The sequence below is a fragment of the Choloepus didactylus genome, chromosome 5 (assembly GCF_015220235.1).
Source record: "Choloepus didactylus isolate mChoDid1 chromosome 5, mChoDid1.pri, whole genome shotgun sequence".
Taxonomy (NCBI): domain Eukaryota; kingdom Metazoa; phylum Chordata; class Mammalia; order Pilosa; family Megalonychidae; genus Choloepus; species Choloepus didactylus.
The window spans coordinates 46,178,479-46,204,886 of record NC_051311.1 but is presented as its reverse complement, the minus strand read 5'-3'; the positions used below and the strand labels follow the sequence as shown (position 1 = coordinate 46,204,886).

The following is a 26,408-nucleotide window of genomic DNA, read 5'->3' as shown; positions in this document are numbered from 1 at the left end:
ATTCTCCTAATCATACTCTAGTACGAAGCAAGGCTCTGGGTGACAGTGTTTTCGACACTTTCACGGAGTTTTGCAGTATTAAGAGGTATAATGATGTTGGCTGGCTGCTCTTAGATACTTTGGATACAGTTGTAAGAGAAAAGGATGAGCTAAAGGCTTCAAATTCAAAACTTGAACACCATATGACAGATGTAAAGGTTTCCATGTGTGCCCTGAAAGAAAATCTTATTTCCTGTGCCTGCAGACTGGAAGTTTCTGAAAATCAGACACAGTCTCTCATTGTGTGAGTAGCACATTTACAACGTAAATTAAAACCTCAACCTCTCAGGGTGTCTGCTGTTAAAGTAAAGGCATTGATTGGAAAAGAATGGGATCCAGAAACTTGGGATGGGGACATACGGATTGATAATAATGGCAGTGAGGACATTGGAACCCTGGATTCTGCTGGGTCATTGTTAGATTTACCTGTAGAGGGCTGTCCTGAGGAAACAGCTTCTCTACCTCCAGTCTGCCCTAAGGAGCCTGCCACCCAACCCCCACCTAAGGAGATTAACCCTTCAGCACCTGCTAAACCTGTAATCACTTCCCCTGAGGAAGCAGCCCTCACTCCTTTGTCTGGAGAGATTATTCCTGTTTTAAGAGATGAGAATGCAACAGAATGTCCTGAGGTGAATGGCTTAAGAGACAATTCTAACTCTTTTCATGACCCACCCCCACCACCAGTTTTTGCTTCAAGACCTATAACTAAGCTCAAGTCCCAACAAGCCCCAAAGAGTGAGGTACAAAGTGTGACCCATGAAGAGGTACGCTATACTCCAAAAGAACTGTGTGAGTTTTCCAACCTATACAGACAGAAACCAGGGGAATATGTGTGGGAGTGGATATTAAGAGTGTGGGATAATGGTGGAAGGAATATAAGGTTGGATCAGGCTGAATTTACTGATATGGGCCCACTAAGCAGAGATTCTGCATTCAATGTTGTAGCTCGAGGGGTTAGAAAGGGTGTTAACAGTTTGTTTGGGTGGCTGGCTGAAACATGGATCAAAAGGTGGCTGGCATTACCAGAGGTTGAAATGCCAGAACTGCCCTGGTACAATGTGGAGGAGGGGATTCAAAGGCTTAGAGAGATTGGAATGTTGGAGTGGATTTATCATGGAAAACCTGCTCACACAGCCCTGGAATGTCCAGAGGACACACCTTTTACCAAGACTGTAAGGAATAAATTTGTGAGACTAGCTCCATCATCCCTGAAGAGCTTTGTAGTCGCCCTTCTCTGTAGGTCAGATATTACTGTAGGAACTGCTGTCACTGAGCTGGAATCCTTAAACACAATGGGGATAATCAGGTCCCGAGTCAACAGAAGCCAAGTGGCTGCAGTTAATCACCACAGACAAGGTGGGCATGGCTACCAAAATGGAAAACAGGCTCAAAGCAGCAATCAAAATAATATGACTTGCAGAGACTTATGGCATTGGCTAGTGGATCATGGAGTACCAAGTAGTAAAACAGATGGGCAATCAACTAAATTCTTGTTTGAACTATATAAGCAGAAGAATTCTAGGTCACGTGAACAAAAGTCTCCCTTGAATTACAAAAACAGAGAGTCACGGCCCCTTAATCAATTCCCAGACTTGAGACAGTTTACAGATCCAGAGCCCCTTGAATGAAGGGAAGGCCGGGTACCCTTGGAGAAGGACCCTGTCACACTGCTAAAAATTTATACTGTTAATCTTCCTCCCAGCCTTCCCCAGGGGGACCTATGGTCTTTTACTAGGGTGACTGTGCATTGGGGAAAAGGAAATGATCAGATATTTTGTGGATTATTAGACAGTCAGAAGTGACATTAATTCCCGGAGACCCAAAACGTCACTCTGGTCCACCAGTCAAAGTTGGGGCTTATGGAGGTCAGGTGATTGATGGAGTTTTAGCCCAGGTCCATCTCACAGTGGGTCCAGTGGGTCCCCGGACCCATTCTGTGATTATTTCCCCAGTGCCGGAATGCATAATTGGAATAGACATACTCAGCAACTGGCAGAATCCTCACATTGGTTCCCTAACTCCTGGAATGAGGGCTATTATGGTGGGAAAGGCCAAGTGGAAGCCACTAGAACTGCCCCTGCCTAGCAAAATAGTGAACCAGGAGCAATATTGGATTCCTGGAGGGATTGCAGAGATTAATGCCACTCTTAAAGACTTGAAGGATGCAGGGGTGGTGATTCCCACCACATCTCCATTCAACTCTCCCATTTGGCCTGTGAAGAAAACAGATGGGTCTTGGAGGATGACTGTGGATTATCATTAAGCTTAACCAGGTGGTGACTCCAATTGTAGCTGCTGTTCCAGATGTGGTATCATTGCTTGAGCAAATCAACACATCCCCTGGTACCTGGTATGCAGCTATTGATCCGGCAAATGCTTTTTTCTCAATTGCTGTCAGCAAGGACCACCAGAAACAGCTTGCATTCAGTTGGCAAGGCCAGCAGTTTACATTCACTGTGCTACCTCAGGGTTATATCAACTCTCCAGCCCTATGTCATAATATTGTCCACAGGGATCTTGATCATTTCTCCCTCCCACAAGACGTCACACTGGTCCATTATATTGATGATATCATGTTGATTGGACCTAGTGAGCAAGAAGTAGCAACTACTCTAGATTTGTTGGTGAGGTATTTGCATGGCAGAGGATGGGAGATAAATCCAACAAAAATACAGGGGTCTTCCACCTCAGTAAAATTTCTAGGTGTCCAGTGGTGTGGGGCCTGTCGAGATATTCCTTCTAAGGTGAAGGATAAACTGCTGCATCTGGCCCCTCCTACAACCAAAAATGAGGCACAACGCTTAGGTGGCCTCTTTGGGTTTTGGAGACAACATATTCCTCATTTAGGTGTGCTACTCCAGCCCATTTACCGAGTGACTAGAAAAGCTTCTAGTTTTGAGTGGGGACTGGAGCAAGATGAGGCTCTGCGACAGGTCCAGGCTGCTGTGCAAGCTGCTCTGCTGCTTGGACCATATGATCCAGCTGACCCAATGGTGCTGGAAGTGTCAGTGGCAAATAGAGATGCTGTTTGAAGCCTTTGGCAGGCTCCTATAGGAGAATCACAATGCAGGCCCTTAGGATTTTGAAGTAAAGCTTTACCATCCTCTGCAGATAATTACTCTCCACTTGAGAAACAGCTGTTGGCCTGCTACTGGGCCTTAGTAAAGACAGAACTCTTAACCATGGGCCACCAAGTTACCATAAGACCTGAGTAACCTATCATGAGCTGGGTGTTGTCTGACCCCTTTCTGGGATGTCCCTGAAGGACAGTGGTGAGGGGAAATCCTCCCAGTGGGCAGAACTTAGAGCAGTGCACCTGGTTGTTCACTTTGCTTGGAAGGAGAACTGGCCAGAGGTGCGTCTGTATACTGATTCCTGGGCTGTTGCTAATGGTTTGGCTGGATGGTCAGGGACTTGGAAGGAACATGATTGGAAGATTGGTGACAAAGAAGTCTGGGGAAGGGGTATGTGGATAGATCTTTCTGAGTGGGCAAACAACATGAAGATATTTGTGTCCCATGTGAATGCTCACCAGAGGGTGACTTCAGCAGAAGGTTTTAATAACCAAGTGGATAAAATGACCCGTTTGGCGGATACCAATCAGCCTCTTTCCCCAGCAACTCCTGTCATTGCCCAATGGGCTCATGAACAAAGTGGTCACGGTGGTAGGGATGGAGGTTATGCATGGGCTCAGCAACATGGACTTCCACTCACCAAGGTTGACCTGGCCACGGCCACTGCTGAGTGTCCAATCTGCCAGCCACAGAGACCCACACTCAGTCCCCGATATGGCACCATTCCTCAGGGTGATCAGCCTCCTACTTGGTGGCAGGTTGATTACATCGGACCACTTCCATCATGGAAAGGGCAGCAATTTGTTCTTACTGGAATAGACACATACTCTGGATATGGGTTTGCCTTCCCTGCATGACATGCTTCTGCCAAAACTACGATCCGTGGACTTACAGAATGCCTCATCCACCATCATGGTATTCCACACAGCATTGCTTCGGACCAAGGAACCCACTTCACAGAAAATGAAGTGAGGGGATGGGCACATGCTCATGGAATTCTGTGGTCTTACCATGTTCCCCATCATCCAGAGGCAGCTGGGTTGATAGAACAGTGGAATGGCCTATTGAAGACTCAATTACGGCGCCAAATAGGTGGCAATACCTTGCAGGGTTGGGGCAGTGTTCTCCAGGAGGCTGTGTATGCTCTGAATCAGCGTCCACTCTATGTTGCTGTTTCTCCCATAGCCAGGATTCATGGGTCCAGGAATCAAGGGGTGGAAACAGGAGTGGTACCACTCACTATCACTCCTAGTGATCCACTAGGTAAATTTTTGCTTCCTGTCCCTGCAAGTTTAAGCTCTGCTGGTCTATAGGTCTTGGTTCCAAAAGGAGGAGTGCTTCCACCAGGAAACACAACAATAATCCCATTGAACTGGAAGTTAAGACTGCCACCGGGCCACTTTGGGCTTCTTATGCCTCTGAATCAACAGACAAGGAAGGGGATTACTGTACTGGCTGGGGTGATTGGTCCTGACTATCAAGGGGAAATAGCACTGTAACTACACAATGGAAGTAAAGAAGAGTTTTCCTGGAATACAGGAGATCCCCTAGGGCATCTCTTAGTACTACCATGCCCCGTGATTCAAGTCAATGGAAAACTGCAACAACCCAATCCAGGCAGGACTACCAATGGCCAAGAAACTTCAGGAATGAAGGTTTGGGTCACCCCACCAGGCAAAGAACCAGGGCCAGCTGAAGTGCTTGCTGAGGATAAAGGGGATATGGACTGGGTAGTGGAAGAAGGTTGTGATAAATATGAACTACGGCCACGTGACCAGTTACAGAAACAAGGACTAGGATGACATGAATATTTCCTCCTCGTTTTGTTATGATTATGTTTGTATTTGTCTGTAAAGCAAATATCTTTGCTTTCTTCTCTGTCTTATCCCCTTATCATATGGCATAAGCTGTAACATTCATTTTGAAGGTATGGTTTTAGGTGATGTGTACAACTGCCCAGTTGACAAGGGGTGGACTGTGATGGTTGGGTTCATGTGTCAACTTGGCTAGGTGACCCAGCTGTCTGGTCAAGCGGGCACTGGCCTGACGATTGCTGTGAGGATATTTGAGGCTGGTTAATAAACCAACGGGCTGGTTTGTTGGATCATCAGTCAATTGACTGCAGCTGACTGATGACTCATCAAGAGGCGTGCCTTCCACAATGAGAGAATGCAATTGGCTGGATTTGGTCTGGGTGATCAGTTGAAGGTTTATAAGCGGGACGGTTAGAGAACCTTCACTTCTTCTTCAGCTGCCCAGTGAAGCATTTCCTGGGGAGCTCGTTGAAGTTGCCAGTTTGTTTTCTGAGGAGTTCGTCGAACTTGTCGGTTCGTTTCCCGAGGAGTTCATCAAACATCTTCCTTAGAGTTGACAGCTTGTTACATCTCTCATTAATTCTGTCTCCCTAAAGAACGCTAACTAATATAAGAGCTCAACGTGAAGATACTCTGCAGTTTGGAGGAGGGGGGTGGTGGTGCGCTGAATAAGCTGGTTATAAGGCTCCACATTCCAATGGGTATGAATGAGAGCATAAGGCAGACTTGGGGCTTGGAACATAGGGAGGTATTGATTGTAATCAACAGGGAGAAGGGGAGGATTATAGATTATCTTGTAGATAACAGTATCTCAGGAAGTCTCAAGAAGGAGGTAGTTATAGATTACATTTAGCATAGAGGCCTGATTTTACAAGGAGAATAGGTCAAACATTAACTGTCCTAGGTCAAGCAAACTGCTGTGTGCAGTCTTCAAGGCCCATGGGGGCCCAGGGTTCCCACACTCAATAGTGTTTGTTTCTCCAGTACCTAAGTGACAGTACCCTACATGTAGAAGTACCTCAATAAATGTAAATCGAATAAGTGAATTAATAAATGAATAAAACTCAATCAAATATCATTATGTATATTAAATAACATTGTGTATATATGGATAATTGAATATAAAGTGTCCTCATATGGATAATTGAAAAATCATCTTGGCAATCTTTTATTTAATTGCCCTGTTTTATGTAGTCAGTGAATTTATTTTCTTCTTGTTAAATGCGTCAATTATTTTTCTTAACCACTGTACATAGCTTCTAAACCTTTTTTAATCACTCCTTCCGGAGTTCCAGGAGCTTCATTATTTCTTGAACTTCATCATTCTGTCCATTGAAATATCTCTGCTTTGAATCGTTGATTAGACTGTGAGCCAAAAATTATTGGCATATTTCCATCCCTCCCTATTAACAGGGAATCATATTTCTCACGTTAACAACTCGCTTCTCTTCTCTTGAATAAAGAACCAATGAGTTTGAGAGATTTCTCTCCAAAACTTTGACCCAACCAGCAAACACACACACACAGACATTCATGAACACATGTGTACATACAGGTACACACATGCACATGCACACATATAGGACATGTATGGCCATACACAAAAGAGTGACAATCAGAAAATTTTCTAAGGAATCTTCTATTTATGCTTAACTATGTGACTATAAACACAACCCCTCAGACAAAGGCATCATTATATCAGAGGATTCACTGAAATTTATGAGTATATCATGGTAAAGATGTGACTTGGACATTTGCTGCCCTCCAATTCCTGGGGCTTCTACTGTGACACCTCTCTAAGGACAGTTTTACTTTCACTGCCATCTTCCCTTGGTTCCTGCATCCTATATCAAATCTAGCTGCTTTGTGGATAGGCCTCAGCATCTTTCTCACCACAGTGTGGGAAGTTTGATGGACGTGATTTAACTTATCTACCAACACCCAACTTGGAATTGGCTAAAAATAAAAATTTCATGAAAATCCTAGTGAGTTTGTGTATATCTTCATATGGGCATCTTGATCAGTTAGACTTTGTAGTTCTAATAATATCTCACACTTTTTACATATGTCTTTCCATATATTTTAAGAAGAGGGAGAAAAATGAATTTCCCAGTCTTTACCTCAGCTCTAAACAATTGTTTATATTATCTCAGGTACTTTTCCATGGGTCCACCCATCTTACCTAGCCTGACAAATTTTATACCCTGTAGCTGGCAAGGACTCCTGCTCATTCCTCCCCCAACCTGTCTGGCCTGAGAAACTGAAAACACTTCTAAGATCACTGATGTCCAGCATATCATATGAAATTTTAACCATTATATTTTTCATCTTGGATTATCTATGAATTAATGAGGAGAAGTAATACTTTGATAGTAAAGGAAAATATTTAAATAGTTGGGGGAAGGCTTCTGAGGATTAGTATTTTACATATAAAATATTGCAAGGAGGAAGAAAAGCAAGCAGAGAGAAATTAATGTCAATTTTCAAGTCATTATCTCATAAGGATGCTGCATTGGCTCTGCCTCCTCCAAGCTCCACTTAAACCATCTGGGTTAAGACTCAGACCCGTGTGACTATCACCATTCAAACACTTGGGGTGTGTAATTTCCAATATGGTCCCAGGGGTACATATGTTCTATTGCTACATGAGTTTCATGTGTGTGGACCCAGCTGGGTATTAAGTCACCAAATGTCAGTTCCCTTTTTCTGAACATCTATCCCCAGAGCCCAGAGAAACAGATGCAAAACAAAGACAAACAACTTCTATGTCTCTTGGTAGAGATAGTGTCTTTGTGTCATGTGACTTTGTCCTCTCTCCCTGTACATAACCCCCAGGGGCAATCTGGGAGGGATTGGGTGGAGATGACCTCACAATAAAACCTTTTCTGCAGGCTTTCAGGGTGAGCAGGCTCCAGGCCCTGCAACAGCCCCTATCAAGAGAACAGTGAAGACTCCTGCAACTGGAAAGTCCCTATTTTGGAGATTATTGAAGGGAGCAAGAACTTCAACTCTGACTTTCAAAAGCTCTCCTGACCCTGCGCAATTTCCTCTAACTCTAATCTTAGGATAGAGATACGACAAAGGCTGGTACCACAGTGAGTAAGGGATCTTCTCCAAAAGGTGGTAGTTTAGAGAAGCTGGGGTCTAGAGGTAGGAGGCTACAGAATTGGAGATAAAGAGTCAACTCATGGGCAGGCATATTTTTTGGCCTTTGAAATAGATTTGCAAAGCTGGTGCTACAAACTGCCCATTGAGAATGATCTGTTGGTCACATAACTCTCTGGAACATCTCAGGTTTCCCTTTCCCTTATGACCATTTAGCTGCTTGAATTGCAGCCAAAGAAAATAAAAGAGATTTACGAGGCTTGATTAATACCCAGCATATGCCCTTTGGATGTTGTTTGATCCGTTGATCCATCCATCCTTCCATCCGTGCATCCATTCAACAAACATATTGGGCACTGTTTAAATGCACTGGGTCATTGTAACAGAAACAGCACCTATTCAGATCCAGGAAAGCAGGCTTGTAAGGGAATGGGGATGGGAGTAAGAATAATATATTTTAACTGTTTGAATAGATAACTACTAGTCCTAACCAAATACCAGAATTTACTTCTATAGATGCTGCCCACATTAGTAACATCAACTCTTTGCTTGTACTCAGTGGGAAACAGCCAGATTTTTCTGAGTAGAATCAGAAAATGGAAAACATAGTGGCAACCTTTTATGCTAAGGCACTACAACTGATAAACAATGAGGGAAATTAATATTTCCTTGAAATTGCATTTGTAAATCTCATTTAATAATTTATTTATTTATGTATTTTCTTAACACATATTGATCACCTGCTTGTTATGTGTAATGCACTCTGCACAAGCTGTGAAAATAAAAGCAAAATATACAGGCAAATGATGAAGCAGGAGTGGGAACAAAATTTGAAAATTAAATTAGAGAGTAAAAATACATGGGAATATGTCTATGGGCATCATTCTAGAATACAATTTTCCCTGTGGTGGTCATCATGAGAGAGAAAAGGTGAATCTGACAATCAAAGTTAAATGAAATTCTGTAGAAACAGAAGTAGGATATGAAACCCTGTGTCTACTTATAGTAGTTATTCAAACCATTTTCTTTCTGCTTTACTGTGGATGATAGTATTTTACATAATGGCTGTGAGAAAGCTTGCTAACTGAGTAAACACGCAGGGTACACCATGAACCCTTTCTTTCTGTTTAATAACTAATCAGACCTGCATTTGCTCCTCAACGCAGAACTCCTTGCTGCAGAAGTGACCAACACAGGCACTTTACAAGGGCATGAGAGAAAATCAGACATGGGTCACAGAATTCATTCTCCTGGGATTCCCAATCAGTCCAAAGATGCAGATGCTCCTCTTTGGATTATTCTCCCTATCCTATGCCTTCACTCTGCTGGGGAACGGGGTCATACTGGGACTCATATGGCTGGACTCCAGACTGCACACCCCCATGTACTTCTTCCTCTCACATCTGTCCATTGTTGATATTTCATATGCCTCCAACAATGTCCCTAAGATGCTGGCAAACTTTGTGAACGAGAAGAAAACTATCTCCTTTGTGCCATGTGTAATGCAGACCTTTTTATACATGGCTTTTGCTCACCCTGAGTGCCTTGTCTTGGTTGTGATGTCCTATGATCGGTACGTGGCAATCTGCCACCCCCTACAGTACTCTGTCATCATGAGCTGGAGAATCTGCACTGTGCAGGCTGTCACTTCCTGGGTATGTGGCTCCCTCCTGGCCCTGGTCCATGTGGTCCTCATCCTGAGGCTGCCCTTCTGTGGGCCTCAAGAAGTGAATCACTTCTTCTGTGAAATCCTGTCTATCCTCAAGCTGGCCTGTGTGGACACGAGGCTCAACCTACTCGTCATCTTTGCTGCTTCGGTATTTATCTTAGTGGGACCCCTCTGCTTGGTGCTGGTTTCCTACACTCACATCCTTATTGCCATCCTGAGGATCCAGTCCAGGGAGGGACGCAGAAAAGCCTTCTCCACCTGCTCCTCCCACCTCTGTGTGGTTGGGCTCTTCTTTGGCAGCGCCATCGTCATGTACATGGCCCCCAAGTCCCGCCACCCTGAGGAGCAGCAGAAGATCCTTTCCCTGTTTTACAGCCTTTTCAACCCTATGCTGAACCCCCTCATCTACAGCCTAAGGAATGCAGAAGTGAAGGGCGCCCTGAGGAGAGTGCTGTGGAGACAGAGATCAATGTGAGGGACTCCAGAGAGGGTCTCCAGGTGGAAGGTTTGTTCCTTTTGAGATATGTGGAAATGATAATATAAATGTCTTAAAGTCTCATCTCTCAGATTTCTGATATCAAGAATATATATTGATCAGATTCTGTCCCTAAACATGGGGTACTGCTCAGAACACAATACCCTTGAGGAATTCACTCTGTCAGAGAAGCCTGGGCATGTAAAATATCAGACTCCTTGATAAGCCTTGGCCTATCAGAGAATATTGCAGCCTGGGCACTTTCAGCTTGTACTATGAGTTTATGTTCACTGAAAAGAAGGAATCTTTGTGGCTAATTGTGGCTGTGCTAGAGGGCTACATTTGGGATCATCTCTAATGTTTCATCCTTCAGATTCCCTAGACCAGTGCTGTCCAATAGAATTTTCTGTGATGGTGGAAATGCTCTCTCTCTCTATGCTGTCCAATACAGTAGCTAATAGCCACATGCAGCAATTGAAACTTGGAAAAGTGGCAGCAAAACCAAGAAACTAGTATTAAATTTAATTAATAAATTTAAATAGTTGGATGTGCCTTGTGGCTGCATTATTGGACAGTGCAGATGTGGAAAATAACTCTTCTGGGAGTGGAAACTAAGGTGCCAGGGATGCCCTCCATCCAAGTGAAACCCTACTGCATCCATCCCTGCTCAAGTAACAGCCAGGTGACAGCCAAAAAATTCCACCTCAACCAGGCCAAGATTATTGAAACAAGAGTAGGTGTCTGATCCAAACTGATTCAATTCCTAACTTGGAAAATGGCCTAGTTAAGCCTTGATAGTATGACAATTGGATTATTTGTTTGAGCTATGAATTGAAAAGCATGGGAGAGAAGCTGACACTCAAAGGATGCACAGAAAGAGGAATCATAAAAAAGAACTCAGACCATAAGATGTCTTCATAAGATGAAGTGTTGAGAATATGGAAGCCATGAGTCAGAGAAAAGGTCTACACAAAAAGGGAGCAATAAATGGGTGTTGGGATGCACAAGCAGAGAGGCACTGAGAGGACTGGCCAGAGAGAGAAGAAAGTTAATATCAGTGGTGAAGCACTGGAGCAAAGAGCCATAAGCTCCTATTGTTAGTACCCAGCACTGCCTCAGATTCAATGTTCTGCCAAATTTACTCTTAAATTCTCCTGATTTCCATCTCCTTTATTGCCATAAACATGTGCTAATTATCACATAATACATGCTGCTACAGGAGTGTGCCTTCAGCAACACAGAATAAATACTGATCTTGGGTAAGCAGCCCCTACTGAGAATGCAGTTAAGGACCAAGAGTAGAGCAAGCATTCTGATCTGGAGCTTAAAGTCTAAGGATGATGACATGAGCACTGCAAAATCATCTGAATATGAGCCTACCAAGTCTATTTTGGTGAAAAGCAAAGTTTAGTTTTACGAGTATGCTTTTTTGGTATGGGAGGTAGAGAAATATCAGGATCTTTGTTTCATTTTATTTAATTCTGCATCATTCAATAGACTGAGTTTGAAAAAGAGTTTGTATTTAGGATAAATTTGAGGGACAGTTATTGGGGACAGTTACTATTTCCAGAGTTCAGTTTTTATGAAGCTGCGTATAGGTGAAAATTAGCCATTATGGTGATTGCATAAAATATTATGGGAGGAAGAAAAATATTGCAAAAGGAAGAAGGCATCAAGGAAAGCTAATATGTTGATATAACATCATAGATTACACTTAAAACCAATAACACAACAATGTATGATAAGGTCTTCTAGGCACCTCAACAAAATTCCAAAGGGCACCTACTTCAGGCAATATAAATAACTTTTTCTAGATTCAAGGGATCAGAGTAATTTGTTTTCTTTTAGCACAATTTTGGGACATAAATGGCCAGTACTGTGTGGTAACTGTGATTTCTTTATGTAACACAGTAAATACAGTATCTTTTGCATTCTCTTCTCTTCCTCTCTATCCTTTGAGTATCATGGAACATTCACATGTGTGAGATACAATGATATATTATTAAGCCCTTTTTGTAGATCTTTCTAATTTTTTTCTGCCTAATTTTCTCATATACCATTATTGTTCCAAATCTCTCTTCTCCATGCAATTAAGAAGCAAAGAGGCAAATTTTTCTTTCCACCCCTCCTTCTAATGTACATTTTTCTCTCAGTTCTCAAAAAATCTAGTTGCTGGCTTCTCTACTCATTAGTTCACCCAGATAAAACATTTGTCTCTGCTTTACATTAGTCTTATCTCCACAGTATCAGGGCATTCCCAGCTCCCCCAAATCCACAAACCTTTCTCCACTCTCCCACAAAAAAAGAGAAAAAGAAAAAGAGAACAATCTGAATAAAGAATAAACAATGGCTCTAAATTTAACTACCAAGTACTCTGTAATTATTGTATGCTCTACTTTAAAGATAGAAAGAAACAATAGTCTATATTTGTATATCAAAAGAACTTTCTAATTATATCTAGAAAAGTTTTCAAATTTTCTAAATATATATGTCTTGCATCATTGTGAAACCCTAAAAGGGAAGGGAAAGAGGAAAACTATGAGTTTTTCTTATACAAACATAAGTCATAGATTTGGATTCAGATTTATTTTTTACTTGGTCCTATCAGGGATGGCATTCATTTGATGTAAGTTTGAAAATGGTTGAAAAAGAATAGGCTTGGAAGACGAGGTTCTGTTAAAGGTATCTAGTATAGATGAATTACAAAGAAATGATCTTCTAGCAAGTCTGAAGTGTGGTTCTGATAGAAGAGCAACAGCTATATTTTGTTAATAAATTGCGGAAAATATCTGAGTACATGAGATATTTTGATTCTTTCAATCCTTGAGCTCTAGGATTTTAATAAACAGATTATATTTTGGTGGTATGATTTTGCATATATTCTTTTAACATTACTCACAGTTTTCAAAGGGCTGAGAGCAAGTGGAAAGATGTGTCTATTTTATGCCGGGAATTCTGCTAGGTGCTTCACAAATTTTACTTTATTTGTAGTTCATCACTAGCACTATGAAGTGTTTTATTTTATTCCTTTAATAGTTGAAGGAAACAAAGTTTCAGAGTGGTTAAATCATTTGCCCTATACCACATAGCCAGTAATAGGACAGAGTCGGGATTTGAACATGGATTGTACTGATTCTAAACCCCGCTGCTTCTTGTTACCTTCTCTTACCAAAACATCACAGGGTTTAAGCTCAACATTACTTAGGCCCAGCATCCACGGAATGTGACAGAATGGGGGAAACAACATACTTTATGTTATCATGGTCAAAATACTGCAAAAAATGCACCCCTTAGCCAGCCCATCTTTGGACCACTCATCAGCCTTGATAAGAGCAAAAATTCTCACTTTAATGGCCTAATCATTTCCTAATATTACCTCTTTCTCCATACTTTTGTGTAAAATAACAGCAACCCATACAGCATTGCCCCAAAGGAACAATCTGAGTGACACACCATGCTCTTCTCAATATCTTATCTTACCTATAATTCTGATCTTTTTCCTATCAGTGGATTTATCAATTTCTCTTTTCTTTCCCTATAATGAATGTTTTCCTGGAAAGATTCCCTGTCTCCTGTACATAGACCCATGATGGACTATCTTACCAGAGCTTGAGGCTAACAAGTCTGCATGCAAGGGAGAACATAGCATGGCTTCAGCTCAGATACCTGCTATCCTGGGTTCACATCTCAATTGTGCAACCACTTACAGAAGAGGTCTGATTCTAAGCATAATTTAGCCTCCGCACTCATGAATTTCATTTTAGGGTAGATGTGGAAAACATTGCTTTAACTAGATACACCTTGAATAACTGTTATAGATGCTAAATGACATAACATGTTTGAAGTTAATTTAAGGAGGAATGCAAAGAATTATAACCCATTTTGATTAGAAAGAAATAAGGATAACGTGAATGAAAATGATCATACAGTAAGATCGAGTCCTGCTAAAACTCATGATTAAACAGCTACAAAACTACAAAATCCAATTTTATTTCCATGGTTCATAAATTATTATAATAGTCATTGAACAATGACAGAGAATTCCTCAAAAAACTTCAGCTGTTTGAATTTGTAGGCTTTTGTATTTGTGTTGCTTTGTTTAATCGGTTATTTGCGGGAAAGTCTCAGACAAAAGAGGTTACAGAACAGCATATGGGCAGCTGGGTTTGGGGGCAGCTGGGTCTGAAATGGTTTTCATTGTTCCTGCTGGATGGGAGACAAAAGTACAAGAAGAATACTGGATAAAATTTTATAATCTGTCTATAGCTGCAATCCCAGAAGAGTGTTGAGATTGCATCAGGGATGGAAATAAATATAAAATCATAAACTTTATAATCTGTAAATTTGTTACATCTACTCCCTTAACCACACATTGGACATTCTCATCAATTGTATATCTAGTGGTGCTCCACCAGGAAGTTTCTGGATCTATAATGTGCAAAGAAGCTCAGCATTTGTGGTGCTTTATTAATTTGTTGGCATTCAACACACATAGCAGCCCACACTTAGTGCTCTCACTGCCTTTACTATTGTGTAGGATGGTGTGGGATTAGAACAGGAAAATGATATGTAAAATGAACAAATAAATGAATAGATATTTGAAGTAACTGTGAATGTACAGTCTGGAAAAGAGGAGACAAAAGGCAAATATGGCTGCTGTCAAAAAATGTTCCATGGGGTATCCTGTAGAGGAAAACATGTTTATTTTTTCTTGCCCCAAAGGGGAAAACTAGAAACAACAATTAGATTTATAGAGAGACAGAAATAAATCAATATGAGAAAATATTTTCTAACACTACAAGTTATTCAACACTGAGGTCTTGTGAATTGGTGAACAACCTTACTAGACACATTAAAGTCGCCATTTCTTGCAGTTACTATCTGTCTATCTGAAAGCTCCATTTGTGCTGTTTTGAATTTTCTATACACATTTAACCATTTTGTTATGTTAAATTCAAATACCTAGTATGTCTTCTGATTTCCTAACTAGACCTTCTCTGATTTAAAAAGAAATTAGGAAAACAGTCTTTGAGATTTGGGACACTTAAATAGGTGATTACAAAAAATACTGACAGATTTGAAGAACAGCAAGATTACCATAAAATATTTTTTAAATTCCCTAGTGTGTCCCAAGGTGATGCAGTTACAGGTGAGAGTAGGTATTACCTGTACCCTGAGTGAACAGGCACAAGAAATTTAGGAATTAGATCTCTGAGTAAAGGATAAACAAAGATGAGGCAAAAATAAGTGGGAGCTAGGATCACATTATAGCATCTCTTTACAAAGCTAACAGAAGGAAAGAGCAGAATCATAAAAGTCAAGAGAAAGATGGCAAATAGAAAACACAAATGGTAGAAAATCCAAATATCTCAAGAATTACAATAAGTAAAAATGGATTATATTCTCTTATTTTCATGTTCAATTATTTTAAATCCATAAAATTCAGCTATATGCTGTTTATAAGACCAACTAAAATGCAATCACAAAGAAAGACTGGAAATACCTCAACTGGAATATATTTCATAAGTAAATATTTAGTAAGCTGATGCAGCCATGTAAGTCACAAGACATATTAATGTTTATGTTTATATAAGGCAAAAAGTATTAATTATGATACAGAGGTGCAGTATAATAATAAAGGGAACACTAAATCACAAAGATGTAAAGACTTTAAATGTGCACACTTAATAAAAATAGCCTCAATACAGAATTAGGAAAAAAAAAAAACAATTACAATGAAGAGATTAGCAAATCCAACTTCAGAGTGAGGGACTTAGCAAAACACTCTCAGATATTAACAGATAATCCTGGAAAACAATTGGAAATAAGAAACTCTGAAAAATGAAATTAACAAACTTCATCTAATAGATATAATAAAGAGCTCTACACTCAAGAAATAGTGAATATAAATTGAATCCAAATCAACATAACAATTGCAAAAATTGAATGCATATGAAGTGACAAGACACCTCAGACTTTCAAAGAATCAATATCACAAGGAATTGTATATTTCTCATAATGACAGTGAATTTGAAAGTAACAATAAAAAGCTAATAAAAATATTTGGAAACCTAAAAATACACCTTTACACAATTCATCTTTTAAAGATGAATTGAATAACAATGAAAGTTCTAAATATCAAACCCAAGATGTATAACTGAAATGGTGGAAAAAAACAAATTTATACTCCAAGTTACATTTATTTAAAAAAAAAAAGACTGATAATGAATGAGTTAAATACTCAACTCAGGAAGATACAAAGAGCAAGTATTATAAACCAGAGAGTATATAATTTATGTAAGAATAAGTTTTACTGAAATAATAAAGGATTATGAGGATCATTAAAACAGAAACCTCATTTGTTTAAAAAAAAAACAAATGCCCATAAAATATATAAACTGATCACAAATGAAAGGGAAAAACCCAGTATAGACAATGTTAAGAACAAAAAAGGTACACAACTGATAAAATAGAGATTTGTAAATTATAAAAGAATGCTATAAACATTTATTCCAACAAACATAAAAATTAGAAGATATGTAAAATTTTCTGGAAAAGCATGTAGTTACTAAAGCTTCCTTATGTAGAAATAGAACACCTGAACAACAACAAAAAAATGTTCAAGAAATGGAATTGAAGGTCAAAATTCCACTACAGTTGTAACCAAGAAGTTAGGATTTAAGGACTGATTATGATTACTGAATCATTATACAGATATTCCTTTTTACTTTCTAGTATATTAGAGTAGGCAGAGAGAAATACCTGAAACTTGAATTGTAATCCAGCTGCCTTGATCTCTAATAATGATTGTATACCTTTGTCTTGTGCCCTTGTGATTGTAAAAGCCTTGTGACTAATCTTCACTTGTACCCAGTTAGCCAGTTTTTCCAACTTCAAAGTCTTATGATCACTAAAGACAGCCCCTAATGTTTATTAATAAAGGGTCTTGGGTCAGCCCAGAACTAACCTACCTCAAGTCCAAAGTTATCTTGATAACCGAAACTGTATCGAACTAAAATGGGCCCACCTGATGTGCAATAGCTTAGACTTTAACCTACAAGTCATCTACACCTCATTATAATACTAAAAATCACACCCATCATCATATTAAGGCCGCCATTTTCTTACATATGTTCTGTGACTGAGCATATAATCAATCTGTGCATGCTCAATAATTAGATCACCTATAAATACATAATCTGGGGCCACTATACTCATTATCCTAAAAACTGCCCATCTTTTGATGCTTTAAAACTATCAGAATTACTGCAGTTAGGGGAGACAGATTTTGGACCCATAGGCCATCTGTTCTGCTTTGCACCTAGCAATAAAACTCTTTCTCTGAAACCCCGGTGTCTCAGGAATTGGTCATTTGAACGCATCCGGCAAAAGAATCTACCACCTTGTTCCAATAACAATATTTAAAAAATGATAATTATAGTTACGAGTTATTTTAATGGTCTTGTCAGTCCAAGCAGGTAATATGTGCCATCAAGCAGGAACTGTCTGATGTACCCTCAGCACGAGGCAACTGGCAGAATACAGTAGATGTTAATAAATACCTGTGGATTTTATGTTTTGGGTATTAGCTACCACAGATAGAAGGAAAATGAAGTGATCCCATAGATCCTTCTTCTTTAGTTTATTTTTATCTTCATCATATGAATTATTAGAAATATCAATTCCATATATTCATGGCCCCAAATCTTAAAAGAAAGCTGAAGGGAAAATGGATAATGTTTTTCTATCTAACTTAGGGCTATTGAATCCTGCAGTTGGAAGGAACCTTAGAATTTCTCTAGTTTACCTTCTCACATGACATGCGAAGCCCAACTTGAATAGATGGTTAATCAATCTCTGATTAAAAACATTCACTGACAGAGAATTCAGTCTTAATAAAATAACTAAAATTCAAGGAGTTGATGCCAATTGTTGCAAATTATTTTTTGGGCTAAGATAATTCATCTCTCAATAATTTCTATTATGAATTCTGGTTCTTTACAATGGTTTAGAAATTACAGTGACTCAAACCTCAGAAGTTCAAAACTCAGCCATGGAAGGATGTAAATAAATTTGACATCACAACAAAGTAAAGGTTCACCATAAGCAATAATTAATTAGTTTTTTTTTTAACTTATGGTTAAAGTATCTACCAATATTTTAAAGATTTTATAGTCTATAGTGAGAGTTATGGTTCTAGGCTTGAATATAGATAAGACCAGAGCTCATCATGGAATCATTTAATGGGTTTAATCATGTAAACATTTAGTGTATACCCACACACAAATATAGAATATAATTATATATACAGAGAGGTGACTCACAGCTACATTCTGATATGAGACAACAGGACCAGAGTTGACAGTATGTAGGTTCAAAAGTCAAAAGACAGAGGTCTCTTTCTAAGCCAGCCAAAAAATGACAAATTACCGCTCTCTCACTTAATTCAAGATTATGTCTTTGGTAACAATCACAAGTATAAGAAAGACTTCATGTTTTGAGGCACAAGTTTTTGAGAAAATCTAATAGAAGGATAACTGAGATTTCCTCCTCTTTCTTTCCAACCTTAGATACAGGTATATAAGAGATCAGCCTGCAGCACACTGTGGATAAATGTACACTGTGATACAGGAAACACAGGCAGACATCTGATACTATCATCACAAACCTGAAGAAACTGTCCACCATTGTGAATTCAAGTTAAATATTAATATATTTGAACCCTGATGAAAGGTAGTTTTGGAATAAAGATTTACTGAGTACTGTAATAGAATACTGGCACTTAGCTTATCACAGGTGACAAGATTTCCTTCCCTTTCATTTGGAACACATGGTTTCCACTTAAGAACCAACTGGACGAATCTCACTGAGGTTGCAAGATTTCTTTTCTTATGAAGTACACAAAGAAGCTTAGCTGCTTCTTCAGATGTTGACTTAACTAACTCTGTTGTCTTTTTCTTATGGAAATGGGGGAAAATCAGACATCCATCACAGAGTTCATCCTATTGGGATTTCGCCTTGGTCCCAGGCTTCAGATGCTGCTCTTTGGGATCTTCTCCCTGTGCTATGCCTTCACCTTGCTGGGGAATGGGGCCATCTTGGGGCTCATCGCACTGGACTCCAGACTGCACACCCCCATGTACTTCTTCCTCTCACACCTGGCCCTCATCTACATAGCCTATGCCTGCAACACGGTGCCCCAGATGCTGGTAAACCTCCTGAACCCAGCCAAGCCCATCTCCTTTGCTGGCTGCATAACACAGACCTCTCCCATTTTGACTTTTGCTCACACAGAATGCCTTCTACTGGTGGTGATGTCCTGTGATCGGTATGTGGCCATCTGCCACCCACTCCGATATTCTGCCATCATGAGCTGGAGAGTCTGCAGCACCCTGACAGTGACTTCCTGGGTGTTAGGAGTCCTCCTGGCCTTGGTACATATAGTGTTACTCCTATCACTGACCTTCTGTGGACCCCAGACTGTTAACCACTTTTTCTGTGAAATTATTGCTATTCTCAAGCTTCCTTGTGCAGACACCCACATTAATGAGATGATGGTCTTGGCTGGGGCAGTGTCTGTACTGGTGGGACCCTTCTCCTCAATTGTGATTTCTTATGTTCAGATCCTATATGCCATTCTAAGGATCCAGTCAGTGAAGGGGCACCAGAAAGCCTTCTCTACCTGCTCCTCCCACCTCTGTGTGGTTGGTCTCTTTTATGGCACAGCCATTATCATGTATGTTGGACCCAGATATGGAAACCCCCAGGAGTAGAAGAAATATCTCCTCCTGTTTCACACCCTTTTCAATCCCACGCTCAACCCCCTGATCTATAGTCTGAGGAACAAAGAAGTCAAAGCTGCCCTGAATAGGGTGCTTGCAAAGGAAAGAACTTCATGAAAGCCTTATAAAATATTAAAATATCTTTGATTAAAGGAATCTGAGAAGTCAACTTACCCAATACCTGCACAGGGTACATAAACATGCTCTAGGGAAAACCTTTCTTCTTGAAATTTTCCTATGGCTCTCTCCCAAGGAAGCCCATCCACTTCCCTCCCTCTGGCATTGAAGGAGAGTGCTGCACAGGAAAACGGAAACATCTAACCAGCTGTGTAGTGCACACACTTTTGATGTTGTTGTGTGTAATATTCTGAATTACAGATAAATAATTAAGATAAATAATCGAGATAAATTCCTACCTTTTTTGTTCTGTAAGTAGGACTAGTAGAAGAAATTTGATAGAATAAAATAAGTTATTGGTAGAATATTTAGCATATAGGGGTTTGGAGATATTGATATCATAATTACAATTTAAATATTTTTAATTCAGCAAGTATCATCTCCATTAAAAATACATCAACATCTAAAAATACTTCTATATGTATTCCTATGATATTTAATGTTGTTTTCTAAGGCATAATCACTTTAAATTAGGAAGGACAGGAACTATGGCTTCAAGGGAGAGAGAAGCAAGAGTGTAACTGTGATGTAAATGATCAAAAAAGAAAAAACCTAAGAAGACATCATGCTAATAAATATAAACACATAGTGGAGACTCTTCTCTCTGTCCCTTTTCCCTCTCTTTGTTGAATACAGTCTGACATCCATAAGGAAATAGAGGTGAGGGGAATGAAGAATCCTTGAAAGAATGATTTCTTTTCACTCTTTAGCTTGGTCAGTTGTCTCATGGGAGAGATGATCAAAATTTGGAGAGAAAATTCTGGCAAATTAGAACAGACTATAATTGTTTTGATGATTCATTGTTCAATGATACCAGAGTTATAAGTATATATCAGGAATAGTTTGATTTTAAGTTGATATTTGATGTAAGTTAAAGTAATCATTTTACTCAAATATAAAACACCAATGCTTAATTATGCAGTGATGGAAAACAGTTAAAAAATAGTAAGAAAGAAAACCAAATGTATATAGCCACTTTTTGTTTTTCAACTCTTTTCTCAAATTATATACTTAGTTAAACCTTGTAGATACTTAAACTATTGGACCAATTCCTAGCACCTTGCTGTTCTTTGCCTCTGGAGTCTTGTGCTGGGAGACGCATGTTCTTTTATTCTGTTTGAATGTTACTAGTTTTATTCCCTTGAAATCTCTTCACCACCTTAGCCCTTTTCGGTGCTCTGAACTTCTTTGAGATATGGACATGTATTGCATTTTAATATTTAGCATTGATGGTCCAGCCCGAAACCCTCAGGTTATTTCACCTCCACCATGGGGATTACCTCTGAAAGCCCTAGATTTTCTCTTCTATTGTTTGCATAACCTCCCCACCTAGGGCACATGTGGAAACATCTGAATCCTTTCCAGAAAATATGGAGGCATGAAAAGCAAGTAGAGCTACCCCAGGCTCTTCTTTCTAGCCTAATTATTTATTTCTTCAGCACTCAGTTCTCTTTGTTCACTCTGATGCTATGCTGTATGAAGTTTCTCTGCACAACAGTGATCTCTCACAGGGATCTGAAATTGTCTATAAGCAGAAAAAACATGGATTCATAATTCATTTCATATGATCATGTCTTCTGTTTGCCCTATAATGATGACTAACATTTATTATACACGGATATATATGTGTCAGTTACTATCCATGTGTTGGGTCTAGCCTTCCTCATGGATATTCTCAGTCATCAGAGTAATGCATGAGATCAGTCCTATTATTGTCCCTGTTTCACAAATGAAGAAACTAAAAGACACAGATATTAAATAACTTACCCGAAGTTACAATCTCAGTGATGAAGCTAGGATTAGAACCTGGGCAGACCATGGATCCTGTACTTTACAAGATCTTTACAAGAGAGAAGTTAGGGATCAAAGCACAGATTCAGTAACTGGGCGAACATGATGATATATATGGAAGTTTTCACCTGAAGGCTTCTATTTTCTCAGTTACTCTTAGACAGTAGCTGAGTGTATGGATGGAGGATTGGAAATTCAAAAAGAGGTAATAAAATATTAAACAAAAGTCTGGGAAACCAGAGCAATGAAATATAGTATGATTGGCACAACTGAGTGAATGATCATGAATTTAAAGTGCTCAGCCTTCAAGGTTGTGAATTTTTCCCCAACTGTGTGGGTGTAGGCAAGCCATTTGACATCTAAATTTAATCTACACCTAGACACTTAGAACAAAGAGGTTAAAAAAAAAAAAGACCTCTTGTAAATGTAAGGTATATATCAGGGGGCAAGTCACAGCATGGGATGTAAGTGAGGCAAACAATTTTGAATGAACTGAAATTGAAGGAAGTCAGGAAAGCACTGAAAGAATAGGATTCAGTTTCTATGAAATGCCAAGTTAAAAAAATTTTGCAGTAGGAATAATTGATAGTTCATTTCATAATAACACTTTTCAGCAAATCTCTCCATCCCTTGAGAGGGTATATTCCTTTGAGATGCTGCCTAAACAACTCCATGGGGGTCACATTTATCACATCATGATTGCAGCCTTTCCATAATGCTGCATGGAACAGACACAACTTCAAGATCAAGTACACAGTAAGTCCAAATATGTGGGTTTTGTACTATGTGGCATAATCCATAAATCATGGCTTCAATATATTAAACTTTCATGCCATGATTCTCCTATGTATGAACCCTGCCCCTGCCTTTCATTCTTAGTTCTTACTTCTCCACATAAGCACACACACATACACACAAATACACACACACACACAGATAACAAAGCCAAGCATCCAACAGGAGGTGGGTAGATCCTATACAGCTCTGTAGAAAAGATGTGGAATGGAATGGTGGGGAGAGGCATTGTAATTTTGTTCCTTGGACTCCACAGGTATGTTTCTGGGGAATGGGTTGACTTCAAGTTATCAGAATATAAAGCACTCACACCTAGAAACCTCCTGAACACCCCTGCATTCTGTCCCCGTCATCAGGATGGGCAGAAATGGTATCTGGGACTCATCCTTTACTGAACCTGCCTCAGGGAACAGATGCTTCGGCTCCAACTTTGTCCACCTCTGTGAGTTTTCCTGTAGATTCAAGCCCAATTTGAGGAAAATACTATAAATAGCAGACTTCATTGTATAAATAATTCATTTTCAGTGGTTAACCATTGGCAGGAGAAGGGAAGGACAGGAAGTTGGCAGAAACCATCAGATTTAGGAAGAAGAAAAAGCCACCTTTCTAGGCACCCCTTCCTTGCACAATGCCTGGGGTCTCAGAGTAGCGTCTGGTACCCACACTGCCAAAACCCAAGTCTCTGACTCTTCTCTGTCTGCCCTTCCCCACTGAGGGGAAGTGGCTGGTGGAGGTAGTTGTTGTGATTCAATGTACTAACCTGAAAGGGACCACAGAGCCATTCAATGCTGTTGTCCCTTTTTACAAATGAAGATAACACATGAAGGTTACAGTTTTTTGTCCTGTGCCCTATCTGTCTTTTCTTTCTCTGCTGAGAGCCATCTGCTCCTACTACATCCTAGAAATAGCCTCCAGCCTGGAAAATGAGGAATCTTACTATTCTTCTCCTTTGCTTCCCAGAAAGGAATTGTTAATAAGTGGCAGGTAAAAATCTTCTAGCTATTTGTTAGTGATTCCATTATTATATCCTTCTATAGCAGTGAAGCTGATAGAGGTGCCAGATAAGCTTTTCCTGATTAGGAATTCCAGGAGTTGCTCTACAGCAATGGTTGAACTAATCCTGGGGAAACCGTTTGTCAGATCCTAGACTGGGATAAATTGACTACCGTTGTCACATCAAATATATGGGAAAAGTTCTATCTGATAGAAATAGGGTAAAACTTTCCTGCAAGAAACAATTCCTCTATGTCACCTGTGCTATGTACCTGACAACATATTCAGTTAAACTTTTGCTTCTTAATGAAATAAATCTTTCTTAAAAGCATTCTTACACTCTTCACATTTATTTTTAAGTCACTTTGGAGAAGCAGTTCTTAAAAAGTAATGACACTAAAATGAAAATTTGTTATTCTTAAATTGCATTCAATGCAAAAAAAGAAGCAAGAGAATCCTGCCAGTGGTTATAATATTTTAATGAGCCATAGGATTTATAATGGCTGCCTGTAAACTGCAATGATATATTTCTTTTTATTAATATTGTCAGCCTGCTGATACTTGCAATTCTAGTTACTATATCAGGCTAAGAGACTTTTCCTCTTCATATTAGCCTAACTTTTGTTGTATAGGAAAAAGGAATTGATGATCTCTAACATGAAATTATTAGAAAGATACTCGAAGTAACATATTAGCTTAAAAGCAGTCAGAGGCCAATACAGTAGTATTAGGTGTTAGAAACAAAGGGTTTCATTACTGCAGCAAGTCAGTGATACCATTGGTCAGTTCTCTTTAAACATGAAGTGGGATGAGGAAAACTTCAAAGAAATAATAAATGTTAAAGACAAAATCCCTGTGATGATCAACTTTAAATATAAAGGTTTTTAATGATATTTATGTTTTTCTTATTAAATAAAATCTCTAAGTATATATTAAAATTGTGTTGAAATTTAAAATTATTACTTGAGTCTCATATAAGGTATACTCTTTTATAACAGACTATGTGACCAAAGTATTCTTTTAACATATGGTGGCAAATGGTGCCTAAATTGTAGTGTCAATTTTAGAGATACTGGACCTTTTGAGAGCTTGGCTTTCAAGCTGATGCCAGATGGATGAATGAGAGAGATAATGAAGAAGGATAGTCATTTTAGAGTCTATCTGTTCTGGAAGCCAAAGAACACGGCATGTCATCTGGGTAGTGTTAGTAAAAGGAAGGAAGTGATAGGAGTTTTGATGAATCTGTAAATTTGGATTTGTACAGAAGGGGAGTTCTCCAGTAAATCAAGTAGCTAAGACCCTATGCACGAACTATCTCAAGGCGTAAGGGCAGCCCAGCACTAGCAATTCTAGCAGCCGGCCACTGTGGAGGTTTCCTCATAGTTGTGCTGATGTGAATAATCACTTTAATATTAGTATGTAAAATCTGGGCCTGAAAAATATGTCAACAACATTGGAAGAAGGCCTTTAGAATCGTTCTATACTAGCTATGTGATTCAACATTGCTTGAGTGATTCATGAGCCATCATTAAAGAAAAAAACTTCTGGACTATATTCCCTGGTATACAATATATAGATTTGTCACTATAAGAAGCAGCTTGATTATGAATGAAAGCCTGAAATTTGCAGTATTTTCCCATTTGATGTTTAAGGCTCAAGTTTGAAATTAGTGTAGTTTCTCTCTTATGGCATGTTTTCCCCCAATGGCAATCATACAACACTTAAAATTTTCTGCAACTTGGGGTTTTTAAGAATGTCAGCTTTCCTCTTTAAGAAGTTTTCCAGTGCCTCTGAAAGTGAACTTTGTGCCCATTCTGTAATTTATAGACCATCCATCCCAAATTTGCCTTCCAAACTATAGAAACTTTAATACTTATCATGTCAAGAACAGAACAGAAATTTCAGTTCTGTTTACACAGATTTGCCATATCATTCCTAACACATACTGACGACACATAGGTGTATGAATTGATTTTCCTGTCTTAATAATGCATCTTGATGAACAGGAGTTCTTAAATTTAAGTTTTTAACTTTATCATTTGTTTCTTTCATGCTGGTTATATTCTGTTTAAGAATCTTGCCTATCCCAAGATTATGAAAATATTCTTCCAAATTATATTCTAAAAGATATGTTTTTATCTTTCATATTTAGATCTAAAGGCTTTATGAAGTGATTTTTGTGTATCATATGTGGAAGGGGTCACACAATGTGTGGAAGGCTCATGTTTTAGTTTTCTTTTATGTGGATAGCTGACCCAGAATTATTTATTGAAAATAGCAGTGACACTGCTGGATTTCTGAGTTAACTATGTTGTTTTGTTGATCTATTTGTTTAACCTTGCCCCAATACTACATCAGCTTAATTACCATTGCTATGTAATAAGTCTTGATATTTAATAGAGTAATTCCTTCTACTTCATTTTTCTTCAACATTGCCTTAGCTGTATTTGAACATTTGCATTTTCATATGAAATTTAGAATAATTTTGTTAATTTCCTTTAAGAAACAAACCTGCTGGGATTCTGATTGTTTTCATTCCAGTTATATTTTAATTTGGAGATACTTGGAGTCTCTACAAAATTTCCATTCCATAAACAAAATACACATACCCCTCAATTTTGCACATTGACCTTGAATCCAGCATTTTTGTATATTCTTTTTTTAATTATAACAATTCATCCGTAGAACTTTCTA

General features: G+C 39.0%; 2 protein-coding genes across 2 annotated transcripts; both read left to right on the top strand.

The window, feature by feature from the left end:
• Nucleotides 1–9,243: 9,243 nt before the first annotated feature.
• LOC119534858 (olfactory receptor 2A5) lies at nt 9,244–10,176 on the top strand. The gene has a single exon (XM_037837415.1). It carries the CDS (start codon nt 9,244–9,246, stop codon nt 10,174–10,176), a length of 933 nt encoding a protein of 310 aa, XP_037693343.1.
• Nucleotides 10,177–19,142: 8,966 nt separating this feature from the next.
• Nucleotides 19,143–20,075, top strand: LOC119534857 (olfactory receptor 13-like). The gene is given in 1 exon segment (XM_037837413.1): nt 19,143–20,075. A coding segment is annotated over 1 exon segment (933 nt).
• Nucleotides 20,076–26,408: the final 6,333 nt, after the last annotated feature.